This window comes from Centrocercus urophasianus, unplaced genomic scaffold, assembly GCF_019232065.1.
Source record: "Centrocercus urophasianus isolate 14NV4802_14NV808 unplaced genomic scaffold, USGS_Curo_1.0 seq_21, whole genome shotgun sequence".
NCBI lineage: Eukaryota > Metazoa > Chordata > Aves > Galliformes > Phasianidae > Centrocercus > Centrocercus urophasianus.
The window spans coordinates 1,095,970-1,116,540 of NW_024884767.1; the positions used below are offsets into that span (position 1 = coordinate 1,095,970).

Below are 20,571 nucleotides of genomic sequence, written 5' to 3' on the forward strand. Positions count from 1 at the left end.
TGTTGTTGCTTCCTGCTCAGTGTAACTGGACAAATCAAAACTCATATGATGTAAGGAATGTTAAAAGGGCAAGTTGTGGAACAGTTCCTCTAAAAGTTGCAGTGTGAAGATCTTTGTGTGTAAACAACTGCAGTCACTGCTTCCACACCCAGTAGTCTCCTTCCTGTGTGCTCATGCGCTTTCCCTGCCCATATAAAACTTCTATCTTAGTTGCTTGTTTTCTTTTAGGTATGGGGTTTTTACAGAAATTGCTATGTATTTTTAAAAATACAGTGACACTGCTGCTAGTTTCAGATGGTAGAATTCTTGAAACTCTTACGTTACTTTCAGAGTGAGTGCAATTTGATGAAACAAACAGCTTCAACAGCTTGTTTTTGCTCAAGGAAGCAAATAGACATTTAGCAAAACTGTATGACCAGAACTTCTTCATGGCTTCCAATTCACTCCTGTTTTAATGTTAATGCTGGGATTGGCTGCAGGCAACTATTGCTGAGCCTAAAATATAAGGTGATCTGATTCCTGAAACGTTATATCAAATGAGCAGGATTTTAGTTTAATGATGATAATACGTATACAAGATTGAGAACAGAAAGATGAGGGATGGATAAGAAGGAATTACTGCTTGTTTCCCTATTGCTGTAGTAGTTTTGGGGAGATGGAAGAGGGGAGAATGTTCTGTGACTGCTTCTTTTAGTCATGGATGAAAAGAAGTTGCACCTGAATGTTAAGGATGTGCAAGAAATCCCCACAGCGTTATGTATTTATGTTATGTATTTCTTAAACCTCTGTTTTCTCATAAACTTCAGTATTTGTACTTTATATAATCTCTTTTAGTAACTTTTGACCATCAGTTTTGTTAGAGTCCATAAGCACGTGCTGTAAGGGTGAGATCTGCAGTTTTTCCTTTAACAATATATAAGCTATTTTAGCATGAGCTGTTTTAGCATCTCCCTGAGTAGCAGGAAAACAAGGCAGACCTTCAGAGGTCTGGTTTCCAGACACAAGAACTAAAGAGATCTGAGTCCCTTTGCATTACTTTCCGGTAAGGTAGATAGCATCTTGATTATATGACAGTTAACTGCGTGTTACCTGTATTCAGACATGAAAAAGATGTAGGATTAGGAAGCTTCTCAAAGTGATCAAGAAGGCATAACATCTGGAGACTGAAAGTCTTCATTAAGCAAATGGAACACTGTTTTATGATACAGACCATGCATTGCAAATTGCTTTCTGGTGAGTTGCCAGGTATCTAAAATGAAACTTCTTTCTTTCTAAATGCTTTTTTGCAGGTCTCATAGAAGGTTAATGGGTTTTGTGTTCTGAGTAGGGTGGAGATGAACTAAATTACCATGCTGTTTTTTTGTTTTTTTTTCCTGGTCTTGAAGGAAAAATTAAAAGGATTTAAAGGCAAGTCATTGAGCATGAGGTACATAGAGGCTGATGGACTGCAGTCATCTGCATAATATTTTATTTTATAGACAGAAAGTTTCATTAAAATACTTCCTGAAAGTTATTGTCTAATAATGGAAACACTTTGTGAGTAGCAAAATATGAGTGAATCATTGCATTTTTCTTTTTAGGTTTGAGAGGCCTGAAGCCAGACTAGAACTTAAATAGAATGGATACATACTTCAAAGCTGCAGTCTGTGACTTGGACAAACTGCTGGATGAATTTGAACTGAATACAGGTTAGTAACTGTGCTGCCTTCTACTGCAGTGTGTTAATATTGGTTGAGTGACTGTTACGGGGAATTTGAAACTAATAAATGGTAAGTTAAAGCTTATGGTAGTGAATAGATTAAATTTGGAGGACATGCACAGTAGAAGCACTTAAGTCTTGTAAACTTTGCTTTTGATCTCTTTTTTGCTTAAAATAGATGAATGCGACCTCTCCAGAGCTCCTCAAAATCCATATGATTCAAAACACCGTTCCCTTCCTCTGGATTTGGGTTTCTTGCAACATGTATACCCAACGCAAAAACCACTGGAGAATGCTAACAGCTGTCCCGCGTCAGAAGAAATCTCTCAAGCCAGCCACACCAGACCAAATGAAGGGATCCCGAATTGTTCATCACAAAATGAGAGGAGTGTTCCTGGGCCTGATATTTTGACCATTGTGAACGGTGCTTCGTCAGAAGGAAGTCAGGGTTCAAACCTGGGAAGTAGTATACCTATGTGTGATCTTATTAATGACATAAGTAACTTGATCCGTTCAGCAGGTACTAATGTAAATAATCAAAAATTGCAGTCAGGTGACTCTTATTCTAGTGAAGACTTTGAGTGGCTTTGGCAAATCTTGCATACTTCTCCTTGATTGTGTATTTTCATTGGGTTGCAGAGGTGTTTCATGTACAGAGCAGAATGATGGGGACTCAATGCTACAACTTTCAGGACCTGTTAAAACAGAAGAGAGTAATCAGTTAGCTTTAAAATCAGATGTTTTTGGTAAAGCAGAGGTTTCAGGTCTGTGTGATTATCACTTCAGTTTAAATATACAATCCTATATTGAAGTATTTGATCATCTTGAACAAACCGCTCACCCTAATACTGTGTGTGTCTCTGAAACATTACAGAATTCAAATGTGTATGATCCCAGAGATGAGACAGCTTGTGAAAAATTGCCTTCTGAGCCACAAGATGGAAGCATGTGCTCTCCAGTGAGTGAAGAGATACATGGAGGAAATACTGCAGAATGTGTGACCTTGGAAGATCAGTGTAAAATGGAATCCATGCCTTCAAATCTGCCACATACACATCAGTTGGACAAAAGCCATGGAACATTGCCTGAAAGTCATGCTTTACAAGGCTCTATGTGTCAAACAGGGGCTGAAGTAGAACTAGAAGAGCAAATTACGGAAGAGAATGTGGGTAGTGAAAAAGTTGCTGGCAGTGAAGTACTAAACAGTGCTTTACCTTTATGTGAATCAGTCGAGGATGTCCAGACGTCACTGCTACATCTTCCACCACTTCCTGTATCTCCATGTGGTTCCTCAGTTGTAACAGAAGAAAAAGTTAATTCTGTACCTCAGGATGAAATAGCAGAGGTTATTAGTGACACTTTAACAACTGATCTCTCTGATTGTGAGTCCTGCAAAGAGACTGACTTACATGAACAGGAAGGATATCTAACTAAAATCAACCAAATTATTGTAGAAAAAAGTGATGGAGAGACATGTAATACTGAGAATGTAATTGATGATAGTGATTCTGATCAAGTCAAAGCTATTGCTTCTACTTTTATGGAATATGAAGCTGAGCCATATGGCATTGATATAGACTGTTACTATGATGAAAGTGTGAGCCAAACTGTAGCTAACTTTACTGTTGAGGAGGGTATTATTGAAAGTAATAGTCTTGTAAGTGATGCAGAGCTTGATGAATTCTTGTATGGGCAAAGTCATCTGTCCAGTTCATTGAATTCTTTAAGCAATAGTAATAACTTAATGGCAGCTGACACAGAAGGGAATCTGGGGGATGAGAACCTGGATTTCACACAGGTTACTGAAGAACATGCTCTGACAAAACTGGAGGATATAACTAGCATCAGTAGCAATCTTGAAGTCTGTCTTGCAGCCCATAAGTTGAAACCTCCACCAGAGGAGAGTGCATTTCATATTCAAAATGTGTCTGAGCGTGATAGTGAGGCACAGGTTTCAAAGATTCCTAATGAAAGTGCAAGACCAAAGCTGTTGTGTGACAGTACGCAAGGAAATGTTCAGAAACAACTGAATCAAACACATGTGCTTGAGAAAGCAATTACTCCAGAAGCTCCCTTCTCAAGGAACAGCATTACTTCTGATGAAAATTCTGAACCTGCGGGGGAGATTGGCACTGAAGCAAGAAAAACTTTTCAAAGCGTAGAATCACTAAAAACACCTGCAGCTCTTCTGCAGAAACAGCCGTTGTGGGTTCCTGATTCAGAGGCACCCAACTGCATGAACTGTCAAGTGAAGTTCACCTTTACAAAAAGACGACACCACTGTCGTGCGTGTGGAAAAGTAAGTTGTTGGTGAGGGGTCCTTCTGTTACTGTAAGCAAATTTACTCTGATTTAGGGATAACCGGAATGCAAAGGAGAAAGATGAATTATGTCAACATTGTAAGGTTTTTTTGTTTTAATTTTTTCTTAATTTTACATCAGAGTTGGACTCTTAGAAAAGACTACAATAAGTAAAAAAAAAAACTTCTTTTTTGAAAATAAGAACATTTTCCTTGCATAGCTTTACTTTATCTTCCATTACTGGTTAGGATACTGTTCTTTTCTTGTAACAGGGAAGATGTGACACTGTAACAATCACTGCAGTGCACACTGAATCAGTTTATTACTTATTTTAGATTAAGCTTAAGTATTTAGGCATCAAAAATTTAGGCAGTGATGGTAATTAGAATTCAGAAAAGTGATTATGATAAGTGTAAAAAATATCTATTACTCTGGAAGAATGTATGTTCTTTCAGGAGCTGTCACAGAAGCAGCCATGCAACGGACTTACAGTCTGTTGTGCACTGTGTTTAAATGTCTGCACAGTTTTCCAAGGGAGTTGTCAGGGAGAGCAGAGGGAAGTATGCTATTTCCGCTGAGTGAATGGTACTGGCTAACTGAGCAAGTAGTCTGTAGACTTTTCTATTTTTCCAGCCTATGTTTGTGTGCAGTGAGTAAATAATGCTGAAGTCTGTTTTTAATCAAAAATAAATTTCTTCGTGAGCTATTGCATCTTGTGTGCTAGTGCATAAATACAAATATAATGCTATTGGAACTGATTTTTTTTTCAGTGTTCCTCTGCAGCTTTATGGATGAGGAGATGGTGCAAAGACTAGACTTACTAGCTTCTTTCATCTCATTTCAAAAGACAACTGGAGTGGCTTGTTTTTTCTGTGGAGTCCCTCTTCAAGTACTGTGTATTGAAAGCATAGCCCCCACTTTCTTCTGTCACAGCAGACCTATAGAAAGTGTAGATCTGCAGTGGGGCACTGAGAAAAATGAAGTTCTTATTGTGACATGCTAGATGTTATCGAACTTAGGCAGTTATATACCCTACTAAAATTTTATAACAGTTTAAAATATGGTTCTTTAGAGTATGGTTTTGAACTTCTTGAAGTTCTTGTTTATATTCACTATGAAGCTTATTGCCTGTTTTCTGGAGATGGGAATAGAAACTCCCTCCAGTACGCACTGCTGCTTATAGCTAACTGCTGTTACTGTTAATCCTGTGTGTTAACAGGGTGTAGCAGAGTGTATTTGCATAATAGCAAAGTAATTCAGGGTGCTTCACAATGCTTGTGCATTCAGAAAATGAGTGAAGGCAGTACAGATGGTGTAATTGTCAGAGATAATGGAGTGCTAAGCAGCTGTAACTGTCATTGCTTTTCTGAATGTGCAATATTGTTTTGCTATTTGTTTTTAAAAACAAAGTCTACTTTTTCATGGATCCACATTGTGTTGCAGTGTTTGCTACCAGCTTGAGGAGGAACAGGTAGAAATTCACAGTTGTTCTCTGTGAAGTGTCTTAGAATTGTTTAATTTTTATGTAGTCCTATAGATTTATTATTATCAGGGAAAGTGTCAGAACTTGGGAATTCTGGCTTCTGTGTTGGAGGAATGCATAAGCTATCAATAATACTGCTTCTTCTCCCATCTGCAATACACAAGGTCAAATTCTCATCTCCATTTATTTGTCTGCTTTTTAATGTGGCACACATTCTCTTTGCAGCCCAACTAGATTTAATTTTGTTGCTCAGTATATTCATTTTCATAGCCATTGCTCTGTTGCGCTATCTGTCCCTTAGTTTGCTTCCACCTCTTGTTTCTTGTGCATTGAGATTGAGGTAATGCCTTTGTTGAGGGTTCTAGTGGCACCAAGTGTAAGAGAATGGCACTTGGCAAAGGATTGTTGTACTGCTCAGCATTTGAAGCCCTAAATTTTGACAGCAGCTGATTAGCAATTGATCCTTTCCAGTTACAAGCTTAATAACTTTACTAAGCATGTGCGTTTTCAGGTGAGATAAATAATTAATATGCAAGCATTAATTGTTATGAGATTAATATGGAAGCAACTGGAATGTTTATTTTATTGTCTTGCACTGATCAAATGTGAATCTTAGCATGGCTTTTCCTACTTAAAGGACACAAACAGCTAGTACAGTCTATCCTTTGTTAACATTTCAAACTGAAATGTTCGTTTTTGGTAAGATAAACACCTTCTGGACTATTGAGGATTTAATACAATACTTTCGAAAACACAAAATAATACTGTCTTTTAAGAAAAGATACTTGGGCTTGTTAAACAAGACGAAGAATAACTTGGAATATTGTTTTACCTTAATTGTAAATTGAAGAATCCAGAAAAGAAAAGAAGAAAAGAAATAAAATATTACTGCATTTTCAACAGCCTTCCTTGGAGGCAGTCTTAATGGAAATACGCAAAGTAGCATTTTTAGGTTTTGTGCAGAATTTCAGCAGATGCTGAACTTGAAATTCTTCAGTCATGAAGGTGACAGTAAACTTCCTTGTGCTTTAAAACTAACAAAAACAACTTAAAAAATGGGTTCAACTCTTTGGCGTTTAGTTTGGTTTAGTTCTTCAGAGATTTTCAGCTGGTGCATTGCCTTAGGGTCACAAGTGTTAACATGGCTTGGTAGGCTTCCCTATTATTTAGGAAGTTCTGCAGATCATAAGGATTCCCCAAACAAGTGTCAATTTTATGTTTGGTTGAGAGTAGAATGATGATGACACATGGTACCCAGAGGGTTACCCTAGGTAATGCTATAGAGCTGTGCTACAGCATAGTGTTCCTGAGTGTTTCAGAAAAGTGATAGGATGTAGCCTTTTTCAAAAATTTGTAGCATGGATAGATTGTGTGCTGTTCTGGGAAACAGGGTTAAGAACTCAAAAAGCTTCAGGCCAAACTGTGGAGCTTTTGGCCTTGATAAAACCCTTTTAGTTCTGGTAATTCCCCTTGTGTCAACACAGAAACATACTGTAAGATAAATGTACTAAAGCTCCTCTTCTTCTTCAGTATTGCTGAGAATATTTTATGTATGCTTTATTATTTTAATTAGATGAAATAATATAATAGAAACCTAACTCAGGAAATATTGGGACTTTGCTTATAATATTTATTTCAATCTTTTTCTTGTTCAGGTTTTTTGCGGTGGTTGTTGCAAACGAAAGTGCAAATTACAGTACATGGAAAAGGAAGCAAGAGTCTGTACTCGCTGCTATGATGATATTAATAAAGGTAAAAAAGATTTGGATCTTTTTGAATAACTGTAGTAATCCTTAAAAAAATAATATGTACAGCTAGTATCTTAATTTTCATGCCTTCTGGGAAGCTTCCATGCTTCAATTGGGTCATCTGTGGCAGGATTCCACAAAAACAGATTTTTGCCCCATCTTCTACCCTTCCACAGTAGCCTTCTACATGTTGAATGGCAGATTGAAAATCAATAAAATAGCTTGAGCGTTCAGTTTACACAACTAGCTCACTAAACTATGCACTGTTATTGCAAAAAAAACCAAAAAACAAGAAACCCAAAACCCTCAGTATTGCACTGCATGCTAAAATTATTGCTTTTCTTTAATGTTTAAACATTTAAAGCAAACAATTTTTCATTTTTTAATTTAGCACAAGCATTTGAAAGGATGATGAGTCCAACAGGTCCTGCCCCTAATTCCAGTGTCTCCTCTGAGAATTCTTCTGCTCCACCTTTGCAGGAAGCCTGTATAACTGGTAGTGCCAGCTGCCCCTTATTTTCTTCACCATTACCCATTTCAGCACTTAAACAATCTGATAATGAAGGTATGTTTAACACAGTATAATTTAACTAACATTTTTTTCAAGATCTGCTTGGGAAGAGTTGCTTATTATATTGTGGGTATGTACTATGTGGATATAGTATTAGTATGGGAACTGCTGAGTCACGGCCTGAACCTCTGATTGATCACCTGAGGCGAGCCATGAGCCAGCCAGAGGAGCACAGCTGAAGGCAATTCAGCTGTGCTGCCGGAAGGGGTGGAGCCTGGCTTCACCCCTCCTAGACCTATTGAAGAGCTGGCTGCCAGTGGGGAAGGGTCTCATCTGGAGATCCCTCCTTCTGGTGTTTTGTGGTGAACCCAGCATAAGGGTAAACCTTCCATTTATTCTCTCTTGTTATCATAGTCCACTTTGCCTAACTCTCTTGTTTATTTTGTGATTGTAACATCTTGATATCCGTTGATTATACAGTATTGAACAGAAATTCTGTCAATTAGGACTCAAGAAACTTGCTCTTAGTTCTGAGTTCAGACTCCATGAGTTTGACAACATCTGTCTTGCATCCACATTTCATAAGTGGAGATTGTCCTTCTTCTATGTTTATACTGTAATTTCTTTGTTCAGTTCAGATAATTTCATAATTTTTTATATTGCTCCGGAGACATCTGTCATGCCTTTTTACAGTAAACAAAAGTACTTTTTTATGGAAAAAGTAAGAAGCAGTAGGGGTTCATCCTCAGTAAACATGAATGTTTAGCCATTGAACAGTGTTTGTTTCACTATTACTAAATACCTGACCTTCATCAATGAAAATAGTTTTTCAAACATTGACTAGATTTTTTTTTTTTAGTGTTTCATCTTCTAGTTGTGGTAAGCATTTTATTTATATCTTATGACAAGGGGATGGTTGACGAAGAAGTTTTGATATGTAGAGTGATAGGATATAGCATGACAGCTTCCTCTGCTATGATGAACTGTTTTTTCCATGTATTTACCTGATAGGATTGTGGCTGGAGTCAAGCTGTCTACCTGTGCTTAGTTTCAGTTAACAAATTCTCTATGTAACTGATAGGAGAAAGACCTCTGAGTATGCATCTCTTTTAGTTATTAGAACAGTAAAGTAATACAAATTCAGTGTTTTTTCTCAATCTATCCTAGAGTTATGCCCCAAAGAACAGAAGAGAGTTTGGTTTGCAGATGGTATTTTGCCAACTGGCGAAGTGGCATATACAACAAAGCTTTCATCTGGAGCAAAGAGGTCGTCTCAGGACACAGTACGCCCTGATGTGCCAGAGCTGCATATGGTATGATTAAAATTGTATGTAGATGCATGAATTCTGCTGAAATAACTTTGTTCCCTGTTGATTAGGACATACATGAACTTCAAAAATGACGTAGTAGAAAATATTAAAAATCAAGATTATTCTGTAAAGTATTTGTATAACTACTGTTATGAAGGTATGATAAATATAAGTCAAATAGCTTACTTAAGGGACAAAGAGGTGAAGAACTGAATACAGAAGTTGCCTGTCCTGGACTGTGCTATATATCATACTCACAGATAATAAAAATGGTAACATTTTTCAGACAGTGAAGGCAGATAGATTCTGAATATTCATGAACTGAATGTTAAAATGACAGGTGTCATTTGCCACGAATTGCAGAGTTAGGAGTGTATGAGTAGCAGAACTTATTAATGTTACTTTTATTGCTGTCTGAGTTACTGGAAAAGGAAGACTTAAGGTCAATGATCGGTCTGAAGAAAGTACTTAAGTAGTTGTTTAAAATAGGAAATAAATTGGAGGGAACAGAAACACAAGTGGAAAACTGTCGTGACAATAAATGTATCCCTCTTGTTTCCAAAACCTAGAAGTTCTTGCTCTACCCATCATAGTAACCCAAAGATAAAACCTGTCTTCTGTTTTGATGAAAGAGTAGATTATTTTCACTTAGAGAAGATAAACAGTGTCTAATATTAAAAGCATCATGAACAAAGAAATAGTGAGTTGATGGTTCTCATATACAGCTTTAGGAGCTCAGACAAAACTGCTATGTTGCAGCTCCTAAGCTGTGGATATCTTTTACTAGGTAGCATGTAGCATGTAATCCCAAGCATGCTGCCTCAGACTGCTATGAAGGCCAAAAGTATAAAGTGATCTGCAAAGCCAGCAAGTGAATTTGTGGGAAAGAAGTTTATTAGAGGCTCTTTTAGTCACACTTCTTTTTCCTTCATCTTCTGGCACGTGTTCTCTAAGCAGGAGATCTGAGGAAGCTGAGGGCATGTCAGGAGAATTAATACAGGACAAGCATAGTGTTGTTACGTTTTTATCTTGTTACAATTCAGTCTTTCCTGTTGAAATAGTGTGCAAATCTACAGGGATTTATAGTGTGATGACTCAATATATTTAATAGATCGCATCCACCTTTGTTTTGATGACAGATCATTTCATAATATGACTGCACTCTTGGTTTATTCTATGCATTTCACTGAGGGAGCAGCGCAGGTTTGACAGCAAACCAAAAATGAGTTGAATTGTACAATACTAGACTTGGCTATTGTATCCAAGTGAAGAAACAATAATACTAATTGGGTTGCTCAAGGGATACCTACTTTATCGTTGATTTTGTTAAATCTGGCTATATGCTAAAATGATAGATCTACAGCATTTTCTGAGAATTTTGTATTACCGAACAAATAAAAAAGTGATTCATCTTCACTTTAAATGGGGTGTAATGTGACCTTTAAGAACAGGGGGAAATGCAAGGTCCACAGTGGATTTGGTGAGTTACTTCTTGAATAAATAATTTATGTCCTGTCAGTTTGGTAGATTTCCTAGTCCCTTTTCTTTCTTTTAGAATGCTATCATGGAAGTTATAGAAGTTATAGTTTGTTGTGAAACTAGAGTATAGATCTTCTTTATTCTCGTAGGGTGCAAATGCAGAGGAAGATGACATACCAACTGATGTAAATTCAAAACCAGAAGAAGAAATGGATGTTATCACAAGAACAGAGGGATTATGTCCTTCTGTTGTTCCGGAGGATGCACAACAGACCATTTCCAGCCAGAGCAAGATGATTGATAGTGATAAATCTGTGACTCCAGACACTAAAGAGTGTTCTTCCACCACGGAATCTGAGAAGACTAGAACTAATATAGCAGATTGGGCTAAAAGTGATATGCCTGTTAGTCCTACAAGTTACAGAGCACTTTGTGGTGTTGAAAACTGTGTTCGGAAAGATGTCAGCCTTCTTCCAGATGGTGATAAGCTGCCACCGCTTCTGCTTGCCATGGGTGAAAAAGGAAAAGGTAAACAATTGTCAGTACTGCGTCACCAGATGCAGGATTTCTAAATGTGAATTTTAATACAGAAATGCAACTTTAACTTCTCACCTGTGCTGCATGTTAGATTGTTCGTTAGTTAAACATGAGTTACTGAAATGTGAGTATATTGTGAAAATAACAATCACATAAACCCATTCTAGTAGTGATTGTTTTCACTGTAACTAACAGCAATATGTGAATTGAAGAAACAACACAGATAATATGAGTAACTACCAAATAAACAGCAGCCCCAGATCATGCCTTGTTATAAATTACTGCTTTATTTTTGTATGGCCTTTGAATCTTCTGGTAAGCTACTGAACTTGTTCTAAGTTTGAAAATAATTAACAGCCTTTTAAGATAGGAAAGTAAGGACAGTCTTTCATATACTGTCATCTGATTTTTTTTTTTAATTTTAGTAGTTGGCTGGCATGTTGAACTAAATCAGATATTAATTTCTTTAGATCCCCTAGTGGAAGAAAATCTGTCACACCAACAGGTCGCCTTGCTTCTTGAGAAAGGAGGTGCCAGTCCATTAACTTTTATCCTAAATGCAAACTTGCTTGTGAATGTCAAGTTAATATCTTGTAAGTAGTGTGTGTTTTCTTTTCCATTGAATCTATTTTTCTGATTGTAAAGATCAGCATTACTGTGGTCTCTGTCTTTTTAATTGAAGATTCTTCAGAAAAATGCTGGTACTTCTCAACAAACGGGCTACATGGTTTGGGGCAGGCAGAAATTGTAGTTCTGTTGCAGTGTTTGCCTGATGAGAAGACTTTTCCTAATGAAATATTCAAATTATTTATTGACATCTATAAGAATGCAGTAGAAGGTATGTAATCATGTCTGATATTATGGTGTGATGTTTTCTTGCTTGCCTTCAAAGTTAGAAGTTTATGCACTTTTTATGCATTTATAGGTATATCTGATCTGGTTGAAAAACTTGTCAGTGCTTAGTCTTTGTTTCTAAATAGACAACAGAAAGAAAATGTGCATTTCTCTGGCTCAAATACTTCTGTAAATATCTAGTTTGCATTTTCTGTAATTGTTCTTAATACATATGGACTTGGAGATTCTGTGCATAAATCCCTGTGTCAATGGCTGGGACTTCATTGTGTATGCGGTATGCATAACTGCAGTATACATAAATATGTATATGTGAGGTCTGTTAATTGAAGTTCATCAACTGAGGTGTGCCAGAACATTGTGTACTTTAGAGTTTTTTATATTTGGGGGGAAAAAAAAGTCTACTTCCATTTTCATGTCCATCCAGGTAATAAGTGTGTAGGATATTTCTGTGGGGTTAGATGTCTCCCAGATTTTCAGGAAGATATGAGACATACTTTATGATTTGCAAGTCTGTAATGAAGGGATGATGGTAGTAGTTTTCTTCATAATAGCATGTTATCTTTTTAAGATGCGCCAACACTCTTTCTCACCATCTTTCAACAGGAAAGTTAATAAGAAACATGGAAAATGTGACTTTTAGTGAAAATTTTCTCAGTAATGAAGACCATGGAGGATTCCTGTTTGTTTCACCTACTTATCAGAAACTTGATGATTTAATGCTACCAGATAACCCTTTTCTTTGTGGTATTCTAATCCATAAGATGGAAATACCCTGGGCAAAAGTTTTTCCAATCCGTTTAATGTTGAGACTGGGAGCAGAATATGGGGGTAAGTTATAGTACTTCAAATAGCTGTATTAATGTAAAACTTCCTTTGAAAAATTTAACTTTAGTAGTCAAAGAAAATATTCAAAATGTTTGCAGTCTTGTACATTACTCTTGCATAAGGATGAAGTTTTGTATGTGAGAACTGTTGGTCCTGTTGAGACACCTGGAAATTTACACTGTTCTGCTACACTTACTTGGTTCTTTCTCATGTTAGCTGGAGGTGGCTAGACTTAAAAACCAAGTCTGACACTTAAAAAAAATTAAAAGTTTGACTTCTATTGTCACTGGAGAAAGTTTTGAGGGAAAGTTCACCAGCCTAATTGTCAATTTTGAAAAAAAAAAAAAAAAAAAAAAAAAAAAAAAAAGGATGCAACATGCAGATGTTACTTAAGTGGGATGAATTTCAAAAATATCATACTCAATGTTCCGACATTGAATGGACTTTTGGTAAATTAAGAGTACCATTTTAGAAGCATCAGGTCTATAAAAATGCATCATTAAATTGTTTGTGGGTTTGAGTGAATAGTGGAGTTCTGCTCTCCAGGCTTCTGCCTGGGAGTTGACAAGGGTGGTAGCTTCTTTATCATACTTTTCTCTTACCAGTTTTATTGTCATTTTTGTACTAGCCATGCACTTTCTTGGACTGATCTCATTATCTTGATTTTGCTGCACTGTTTGTTTTACTTTCAAATGACTTCGTGTGTTGATGTGTTGGTCTCCTGATCTCTTTGCTTTCCCTAATTTCCAGCTGCATGTTTTCTACTACAGCCACGGGACTGCAAAGCAATTAGAAGCTTATTACTTTGTATGAACCACTTCATTCACTTCATTCTTGTTTATTAATGCTAAGTGGTACTTCAGTTCATTCTACAACATTAATATGAAATTGGATGTTACTTGTATAGTACTTCTGTTTAAGAAAGTATTCAACCTTGCAGCTCCTCTCACAACTGGTGACACAGAGACTGAACGAAGGTTGTTTCCTTTCAGCTCACCCTTTGCAAGAAACATAGCTGGTCAATCACAGAGAAAGAAGCAGCAGGTCTCTGCCACAAGATTTCTGCTGCTTGGGGAGTGACTCTAGAGTAGTAGAGATATTGCAGTAGGATTTAACTGTGGGTGGGGAAATCATGCAGTGGACTAAGGGGTTGTCAGTGAGTAAGGATCACAGTGGTTCTAGTTCCCTTGAATGTTCAGATATTGAAATTAAGAAACTTGGTCTATAACTGAAAATAAATACTTACAACTATAAAACTTAAAAGTGTGACTTTATTTCTTCTATTCCAGTATATCCAACTCCTCTAGTAAGCTTCAGACATCGAAAGCCGCTCTTCGGAGAAATAGGACATACAATTATGAATCTACTTGTTGTGAGTAATTATTTTATTCATTTCACTTCCTGTTGTAATCCAGATTGTGTAAAATATCCTCAGATTGTTTAAAGCTGAATTACTTTTGGCAAAGTTAAAGAATTAACTTTTTCTTTGGAGGTGACTTGGAAATTCCCTACTTTAATATGTATTAAGTGTGAGCTAAGGAAGTGTGGTGACTTTACCCTGATGGCAGCTATACCCCACAGCCATTCTTTTTCTCTGCAAATAAGGAGAAAATGCAATGAAAGAGGGATCAAGTGTTGAGATAAGAACAGGGAATTCAATCACTGGTTATTGTCAAATTAAATTCAGCATAATAAATTATGTTAATGTTCCTATTACTAGCAAAATTTATTTACTATCACTAACAGGGTGATTTCTTACTAAGGGCAACTTGCTAAGAGCAAACCTCCCCATCTACCCTATTTTACCTTCTTCCAAGGCACGCAGGTGAACAGGGAATGTGAGCTTCAGTCAGTCCATAATGCTTCATCTCTGATGCTCTTTCATGGTTACTCTCTGCCCCTGCTCTATGTATGTCCCTCCCACAGGATGCTGTCCTTCTCAAACTGATCCTGTGTGGGCTGCCTACAGGCTGCAGCTCCCTGAAGCACTGTTCCAATTCAGCTCCCTACTATGAGGCTCATGCTTCAGGAGCTGCTCCAGCACAGTCCCCACAGGCAGCAGATTTGCTAGCCCTTCTGCACTATGGGCTACTCTCCTTCAGCTGCAGCTGTGGACCAGGGCCTGCTACCTGTGAGGGCTCTTCGTGACTTTTTCCAGGCCACATACGTCTGTTCAGTCATGGGCTCCACCATGGGCTGCATTCCTGGTCATTTCTTAACCATGCTCTTCTACTGGCTTCTTCCAGTATCGCTTAGGGCTCAGATCTGGCCTACAGTGGGTCCCTTTGGGAGCTGACTGGAGCTGGATCTGATCAGACATGGTGCAGCTGCTGGGTTATGTTCTCTTAGCAACTCCCCTGCTGTCAAAGCCTTGTCTTATAAACCTAGTGCAGTCTTATGCATCATACTCATTATAGCACAGTTTCTGGTTGTAAGAAATAGTTTTAAATAATGAGAACAACTTTGGAATTTACACTGAAGCTGGTAGCAGTTGCCATTCAGTTGCAGTTTTCTCTTTCAAATACTGCTTTGGTGCAAGAATTCTAGTCTTAAAATGGTATTTCATTAAATTTGAAAAAACAAACTAGTAAACTTCTATTCCTGTCCAGTAACCTTTCCCTTCAAATACTTGCATAGAATTTATCCTTAATGCTGTAAGCAAAAGTGTTGGAAATGTTGCGGAGAAAAAAATTGCACATACTTACGTGATCACTGAATCCTCTCAAATCTGGAAAACCATTACAGCTTAGAGGAAACAGCAATCTTTGGCACTCTTCTGTTTTTCCTGTTGTTGATATTTATGTCACTGCATAGAGAATTGATATGAATCGGAGCTGCACTACAGGAAAGCTAGCAATTAGCCAGCTTTTTTTTTTTCTTGATGGAGGAATCTTAAATCTCAATTCTGTGAGCCTGCTCCCTGCCTCGCTGTTGTTGGGACAGTACCAATATGAGGTCAGAAGAAGGACTTGAGGGTGGAAGGGACCACCAAATGAGGGAGATTTCCTTAATCAGCTTAAACCTCTGTATTATTCAGGAAGTGCCTAAACTACAAGTAAATAAGATCTAGAAGAACAGCCTCAAAAGACAGACAGGCACCCAATGGGTAGTTAAATGCATCAGCGTGCACTTCTTGCTGCTGCTAAGAATGTATTGAAATGGATTTGCCTTAGTCTCTGATATGTTATATCCATTCCTTTTTTAGCCCAAGGTCCACCTTCAGGCTCAAAACAAGCAGTGGGAATATATGCTCTTTGGCAAGATTACTTCTTCTGATGTAGCAAGAGTTTCTAGTTGTTGTAGAAAGGCTGCAAAAAGTTCTCATTATGTAGCTTAACAAGAGGTTAAGAATATGTTAAACTACACATGGCTCAAACTCAGTTAAAGATGATAAAATCTAGCACCACAGAAGTGACTGAGGTGCTGGTAAGTGGTGAAGGCATGCACATCTGTGATAATACCCTTTATACCATCAAATAATGTCATTTGAACTGAAACTTGCAGTGCAGTGAGACCTGTTCATAAATAGCTCTTGCTATAGCTGAGCTGACTGGGGAAGAACACTGATTTCCTGGTTCAATTGCTGATACAAAACTTCCTGGCGTTCCCTAGGAAAGGCAAATGAGACCATTTTTCATCTATCATCATTCTTCCAGAACAGAACAGAATGTGGAAATTCGCAGAACTGGCTGATGGATGGTAACCTCTGTCAGAGGGAGGTATAATGAACAGTGTGAGACTCAAGCAGTACTTCAAGTACTCAAGAGATTGCAGAATCATAGAATAAAATATCCTGAGCCGGAAAGGACTGATAAGCATTGTCAAGTCTTAACTCCTGGCTCCACATGAAGTTAAGAATTAAGGCATTGTTCACGTGATTCCTGAACAACAGCTGTCTTGGAGCTGTAACCACTGCCTTGAAAACCCATTCCAGGGCCTAGCCCCCCTGTCAGTGAGTAACTTTTCCTAATATCCATTCTGGACTTATCACTGGTCACCAAAGAGGAAATCAACACCTCGCTCTCCACTCTCCTCCATTGAGTGATAGACAGCTATGAAGTCTCTCCTCCATCTCCTGTTCTCTAAATTCTCTCTCTCAGCAAACCAAATGGGCTTGTCCATTCTTTCTGTTCAAGTATTTCACATTACCTCAAACATTACAAGATCACAATGTGCATAAAGTAGCTGTAGTTGAAGTAAGCCACTGTTAAATAGTACAGCCACTTCATGAATGCTACAGATTTTTTAATATATCCATTAAGGTACTTTTCCAGTGAATCACAGCAGAGGAGTGGAACAGAAGTTTTTAGGTACTTCTAAGGACTTAAAAGCCTGGAGATAGATGCAAAGTACTTAGTCTTTAAGATTTATTATAAAATGTATGGAAATGAACTGTCTGCTCACATCTTTGTCTTAGCATATTATCTTTGTCTATTGCAGGACCTTAGAAACTATCAATATACTTTGCATACAATAGACAACCTGTTTGTTCACGTGGAAATGGGTAGGAGCTGTATTAAAATACCCCTAAGGAAATATAATCAAGTAAGTTAAACTATTCCAAACTGCTTTTATGTTTTTTTGATGTAATACCAATCACATCTTTAACATGACTTCTTTTATTAATGGGGAGGGGGAGAAGGCAGAGGAGGAGTAGTAGTTCCTAGAGGCAGTAGTGCTTTTATTCTCTGGTCAGTGTCCATGCAGTTCTGCAAGTGATTTCTTCACCTGATGGAGCTCTCCAGTGTGCTCTTAGAGTGGATGATGTGTGGAAATAAGTCATTTTTAGGATAACTGTTAACTGTGGAAGATGAACAATTTCAGTGAAGTGTTCTAGCATGCATTTCCAAGGAGTATCTCCTATGTATTTCCTACGGATTATGTTTTACTTAAAACACTATTTTTAAAAAAAGCCAGTATAGTTTTTATTGCAATCTGTTTAATAGAGCTTTAACGAAAAAACTGAGTAATATAAGAGTAGTAATATAATTATATACTAATCTCATGTCTCATGACCAATAAAATCATACTTAGTCTCATGACCAATAAAATCCCTCCAGCTCTGATATTCTGTGTTGACCAGCAGTTTTTAGACTTTTCCCTCTCCAAGTAGTATTTTCAATCGTGTTTAATTTGACTCCAGCTAGTCAGCTTGAAACTTCTTGTAATTAAGTGAATAATTGTGCTAGATTTTTCTAATGTCTTATATTTAAAGAGCACTACAGAATGAGATCTGTCTGTTTAATAACAAATCTTACATTGGCAGGTGATGAAGGTGATAAATTCCTCTAATGACCATGTAATTAGCATTGGAGCCAGTTTTAATACTGAAGCAGATTCTCACTTTGTGTGTGTGCAGAATAAACAAGGTCACTATCATACGCAAGCAAACAGCACTAATGAACACCCTCGAAAAGGTAAGCTGTCTGGTGTGCTTATGGGGAACAATTTCTAGAGCAAAAGTCATAGGAGTGTGGAATCGTTTGGGATGGAAGGGATCTTGAAAGATCTTCTAGTTCCAACCTCCTTGCCATGGGCAGGGATGTCTCCCTCTAGTCAAGGTTGCTTAAAGTTCCATATGACCTTTCAGTTTAGTTCAGTTTAGTTTCACTACTAATACTGTAAGCTTCAGGAATATCCTTTGTAAATAAATTTAATTTAAAGTTGTGTGGCATTATGTTTTATGTTTAAAAAAAATTGAAACACCACTCTGTTTTCTCTTGTAGCTGCCTGTTCTCCTCTCTCAGTTCTCTTAACTGTCTCCTTTTTGCATATTGGGCTCTTTCATTGTGCCCATCTTTCAGTGTCTTACACACTGTATGCACTCATAAAATGAGAAAGGTGGTTGTTTGTTTTCTTTTTTTTTTTTGCTACAGTCTAGTATTTTTTGTACCAACTTGTGACTAAGTTATTCATATCATCACTTGAAGCATAGTAATACCTCTTCTGCCCTGTTTTTTGTTGGTTTTTTTTTTTTAATTAAAAACATTTAAAATATATTTTTGATTTTAAAAAGGTAATGTAAGTCATTTGACTTGATGGTAATGTCAAACTTGAGTGATTAGTGTCACTCTTTTTTCCTACCTTTTCTAGTTACAGGTGCAAGTTTTGTGGTATTCAATGGAGCCTTAAAGACATCTTCGGAATTTCTAGCTAAATCCAGCATAGTTGAAGGTAAGAATTGTACTGAGTGTCTGTTCTACAGGTGGTTTCAAAAATAAAAATTAGCTTTGTGCAGGATCTTTGTTCTACTCTAAGCAAAACTCTTTCAGGACTTTGTAAATTGTAGAAAACCTGTAACAAACAAACTGTGCTTTATAAAGGTGCATGCTAGTTTATCTGTTGCTTTTATTACATTATAAGTTTTATCTCTTCATATTAGTCAGTGCAAACATTTCCTTTATAGCTTCCAGTATCTAGAAGTATGTTCATTGCTGTATTGATGAAATACATACATTAACACATATATCCAGAAACTTAACATTTGTCTAAGATTGCTCTACTAGTCTTAGCTCTACTGACTAGAAAGGCTTTCACTACTCCTGACTCTTGTCATGGAGCATTTAATGCTGTAGTTTACTATGGAGTCCAAGTTAGGACTTGCTGCAGGAGAGGGTTGATCCCACTAATATTTAAGCCAGGACGACTATAAAGTGTTGCTGCTCTTCCTGTAGACAAGTGGGGATTTTAATTGATTTTCTTGTAGATGGATTAATGGTCCAGATAACACCAGAGACAATGGAAAGCCTACGTCAAGCATTAAGAGACAAGAAAGACTTCAAAATAACTTGTGGAAAAGTGGATGGAGAAGGTCTAAAAGAATATGTAGATATTTGCTGGGTGGAAGATGAAAAAAAAGCAAACAAAGGGTAAATATATTAGCAAAGCATGTAACTCTCATGTTCCTAACTTTCAAATATCTGCTTTTTATTTCAAGAAATTAATCTAAAACATCTTTATTCAGGTAATTTGCCACTAAGACCTGTAAGGACAGTAAGCTGCCTGCTCTCCTCTAGATGTCACTAGCAGAACAGTTTTGTTTGTAGTATTTGCCAAAATCAATACCATTTTTCTCTGTTCGGGAAGCTGACAGGACGAGTTTGTGAAAACCTGATGTTCCTTTGGAAGTCTCTATCAGTCAAATCACTAACCGTTTTAAGGATGCAGTTAGTTCCTGCAAGTTTCTGGGGTCGAGGGCTTGGAAGTGCACTGTACTGCTCATGGCCACTCACTGCTTGCAATGGCAGCATTTAATTTAAAATATATATATCTCCTTATTCCCTGTGATTTGAACAGTTATATGAATAACTTCAAACTTTAATTACACATCATTAACTCAAAACTTGCCTTTTGTTAAGCCATCTCTTCCTCACATGGCGGGGTTGTCTTGGCATGCTTTTTGGGGGTTTTTTTGTGGCTTTTTTGATTGATTAGAACAAACAGAGGCTTTAATTTTAACAGAGGCGGCTTCAGTTTCACAGACCTATAAAGGTAAGGTTTTTATTGAGTAAGTGTTGTTTGTTCCCTGTCTAGGATACTGTTTTTTGTAGCTTCTATATTATTATGATGCAAATCCTGTATTATTTTGTTACAGAGCTGTTAAATAGCTTTTGAAGATAATTAGACATTATGCTTCAGAATGGGAAAACATTTATGAAACAAAATGTTATTGCAATTGTTGACAATACTATTCTCTTCCATAGAATTTTAAGCCAAGTGGATGGAAAATCAATGGAAGGAACTCAGAGTGAAAAAATAGCACACACCAGAGACTTTGAGAGAAAAGGAAAAGTTGTGAAGTGTACCGAAGTTAGTAAATTATGT

At 37.2% G+C, this 20,571-nt stretch overlaps 1 protein-coding gene across 1 annotated transcript in view; it reads left to right on the top strand.

Annotated features, from left to right (window-relative positions):
• ZFYVE16 (zinc finger FYVE-type containing 16) overlaps positions 1-20,571 on the top strand; it is a 29,517-nt gene that overhangs the window by 4,481 nt on the left and 4,465 nt on the right. Inside the window, exons 3-18 of the mRNA XM_042822904.1 lie at positions 1,581-1,688; positions 1,878-2,158; positions 2,574-3,998; positions 7,138-7,234; positions 7,622-7,795; positions 8,909-9,054; positions 10,680-11,058; positions 11,538-11,660; positions 11,750-11,905; positions 12,526-12,750; positions 14,037-14,119; positions 17,188-17,292; positions 18,014-18,164; positions 18,841-18,921; positions 19,454-19,616; positions 20,451-20,556. Coding sequence (XP_042678838.1) covers positions 1,619-1,688; positions 1,878-2,158; positions 2,574-3,998; positions 7,138-7,234; positions 7,622-7,795; positions 8,909-9,054; positions 10,680-11,058; positions 11,538-11,660; positions 11,750-11,905; positions 12,526-12,750; positions 14,037-14,119; positions 17,188-17,292; positions 18,014-18,164; positions 18,841-18,921; positions 19,454-19,616; positions 20,451-20,556 — 3,765 coding nt within the window. The 5' untranslated portion in view covers positions 1,581-1,618. The remainder of the gene's footprint in view (positions 1-1,580; positions 1,689-1,877; positions 2,159-2,573; positions 3,999-7,137; positions 7,235-7,621; positions 7,796-8,908; positions 9,055-10,679; positions 11,059-11,537; positions 11,661-11,749; positions 11,906-12,525; positions 12,751-14,036; positions 14,120-17,187; positions 17,293-18,013; positions 18,165-18,840; positions 18,922-19,453; positions 19,617-20,450; positions 20,557-20,571) is intronic.